The sequence below is a fragment of the Penaeus monodon genome, chromosome 16, assembly GCF_015228065.2.
Source record: "Penaeus monodon isolate SGIC_2016 chromosome 16, NSTDA_Pmon_1, whole genome shotgun sequence".
In the NCBI taxonomy this organism is placed as follows: Eukaryota; Metazoa; Arthropoda; class Malacostraca; order Decapoda; family Penaeidae; genus Penaeus; species Penaeus monodon.
In genome coordinates, this window is record NC_051401.1 from 43,686,200 (window position 1) to 43,688,162 (window position 1,963).

Here is a 1,963-nt window from a genome sequence, read left to right on the forward strand (position 1 = left end):
AGAGGGAGTGACAAAGACAGAGAGAGAGAGAGGGGGGGGGGAGATGAAAGAGACAAATACAAAGAGAAACAAGACACAGAATTGGGAGAAGCTGGAGTTCAAGAGAATTACTAGAGCTGTAAGGGAATCAAAAGAAAATATAAAGTACTTTTATTTACTTAACCTCCCTATGCCTCTCACATTAATCCATTTCTTGCCACTTCGTGATGAATCAAGTTGCCATTTTTCTTGCCTCTATGCCTCTCCCTTTTTGGCATTTTTATAAAATGAGGAAAGTAAAAAAGAAAGAGAAATTATGAAAATAATATATTTTTGGTTATTTATAGTGACTTACACGAGCCTCATATAAATGCACAGCTGATACATGATGTATTTAGCTATAATCTAACGGCTCACAGTTAATATCATCTTAGAAAGATCATTGTTTTATTTCTAATTACATAAGAAAATTTCAATACTAATTATCAGTATGAATGTATCAGCCACATTTTCAGTTAATAAAGAACCTATTGTACACTCAAATGTTAGACAAAAGATCAAATTTACTTTTTTCCCTATATTATAGGTGTTATGACTGTTTTCCTAGTTTATACATCATACGTGAAAAGAATTTTTTGTTGTTGTTAAATCCTTATCATTCATTAAAGAATAAAATCATTTGTATCAAGAAATAAAGTTCATTCTACCAACAGAACACTAAATAATATGCTTTTCTTGACTGACAGCATAAGGCTAACTAAATATTGATAAAACCAGCTGAAACTTTAAAAGCAAAGACTAAAGACCTATCAAGGAGATAAACTAAAACACATATGCAAGAAAAGAAAAGAAAAGAAAAGAAAAGAAAAGAAAAAGAAAAAAAGAAAAGAAAAGAAAAGAAAAGAAAAGAAAAAAAAGAAAAGAAAAAGAAAAGAAAAGAAAAAAAGAAAAGAAAAGAAAGAAAGAAAAGAAAAAAGAAAAAAGAAAGAAAAGAAAAGAAAAGAAAAAGAAAAGAAAGAAGAAAGAAGAAAAAAAAAGAGTTCTCTTTAACCATTTTAAACTTAAACCTGAAATTTTCCACTAAAATTCCACCAATGAATAATAGCCTGAAAGTAATTTTCAGCAAACATTCCTTAGAAGATTTAACTGACATAGTCTCAAAACAAAATCATAAAATTGTCCTGCATTCATGAGTTCTAACAATTTCCCCTCCAAATAAATGATACTGTAATTGGAAATATAAGCAAATCTTGGCTAAGAAAACAGCATCTTTGAAAGTTAAACTGAACTTGATTTCTTGTGTATTTCATAATCTCTCCCATTCTTTCCAAATCTTCATGTATTTGGTTACAAAATCTTGGCTCTCTTTCCCTTATGGTGATGCTCTGGTGTTGGGGAACCCTGGGAGCTGCTGATTTCAAAGTCATTCAGGTTCTGTGGAGGAGGGAGAGAGAATGGGGAGTCCTCTTAGATGTAAGAGCCATTTCATTAATTCAAAACTAATGAAAACTTGCCTTGGTTATATGATCATGATATTTACCATCATGATTAAAAGTACATATTTTGACTTTCTGGAGTTGACCGGGTAAATGTTTACATATTATCAATCATATTGATAATGGAAAAAAAGAATTGCAGAGAAAAAGAAGAGGAGGAGGAGGAGGAGGCAGCAAACAAAGCAAAATAACATAATCCAAATATAAAGCTGTTATCACTCATCACTCACCATTGTAACTGGCAGTTTGGCCTTGTTTCGTGACAGTCTGTTGCTCCGTGTCATTAGAGCCCTTCGTGACACAGGATTTTCAACATGTAACTCCACACTACTACATGCCACTTCTTGTAATGCTTCAATATTCACCTGTGAAACAGCTCATGTTTCAATCTCCATTATCACTATCAAGGAGAGCAATAGTCTATTCATTGCTCCCAGAAAATCTATAAAATGTGTGGATTGGCTTACTGTAGTCTTGCTTACACAAGT

The 1,963-nt window shown here is 32.2% G+C and overlaps 1 protein-coding gene across 1 annotated transcript in view; it reads right to left on the bottom strand.

Annotated features, from left to right (window-relative positions):
• Nucleotides 1-1,036: 1,036 nt before the first annotated feature.
• LOC119582827 overlaps nucleotides 1,037-1,963 on the bottom strand; it is an 18,784-nt gene continuing 17,857 nt past the window's right edge. The window contains 2 exon segments of the mRNA XM_037931292.1: nucleotides 1,037-1,413; nucleotides 1,706-1,840. Of these exon segments, the coding sequence (XP_037787220.1) occupies nucleotides 1,327-1,413; nucleotides 1,706-1,840 (222 nt within the window). The 3' untranslated portion in view covers nucleotides 1,037-1,326.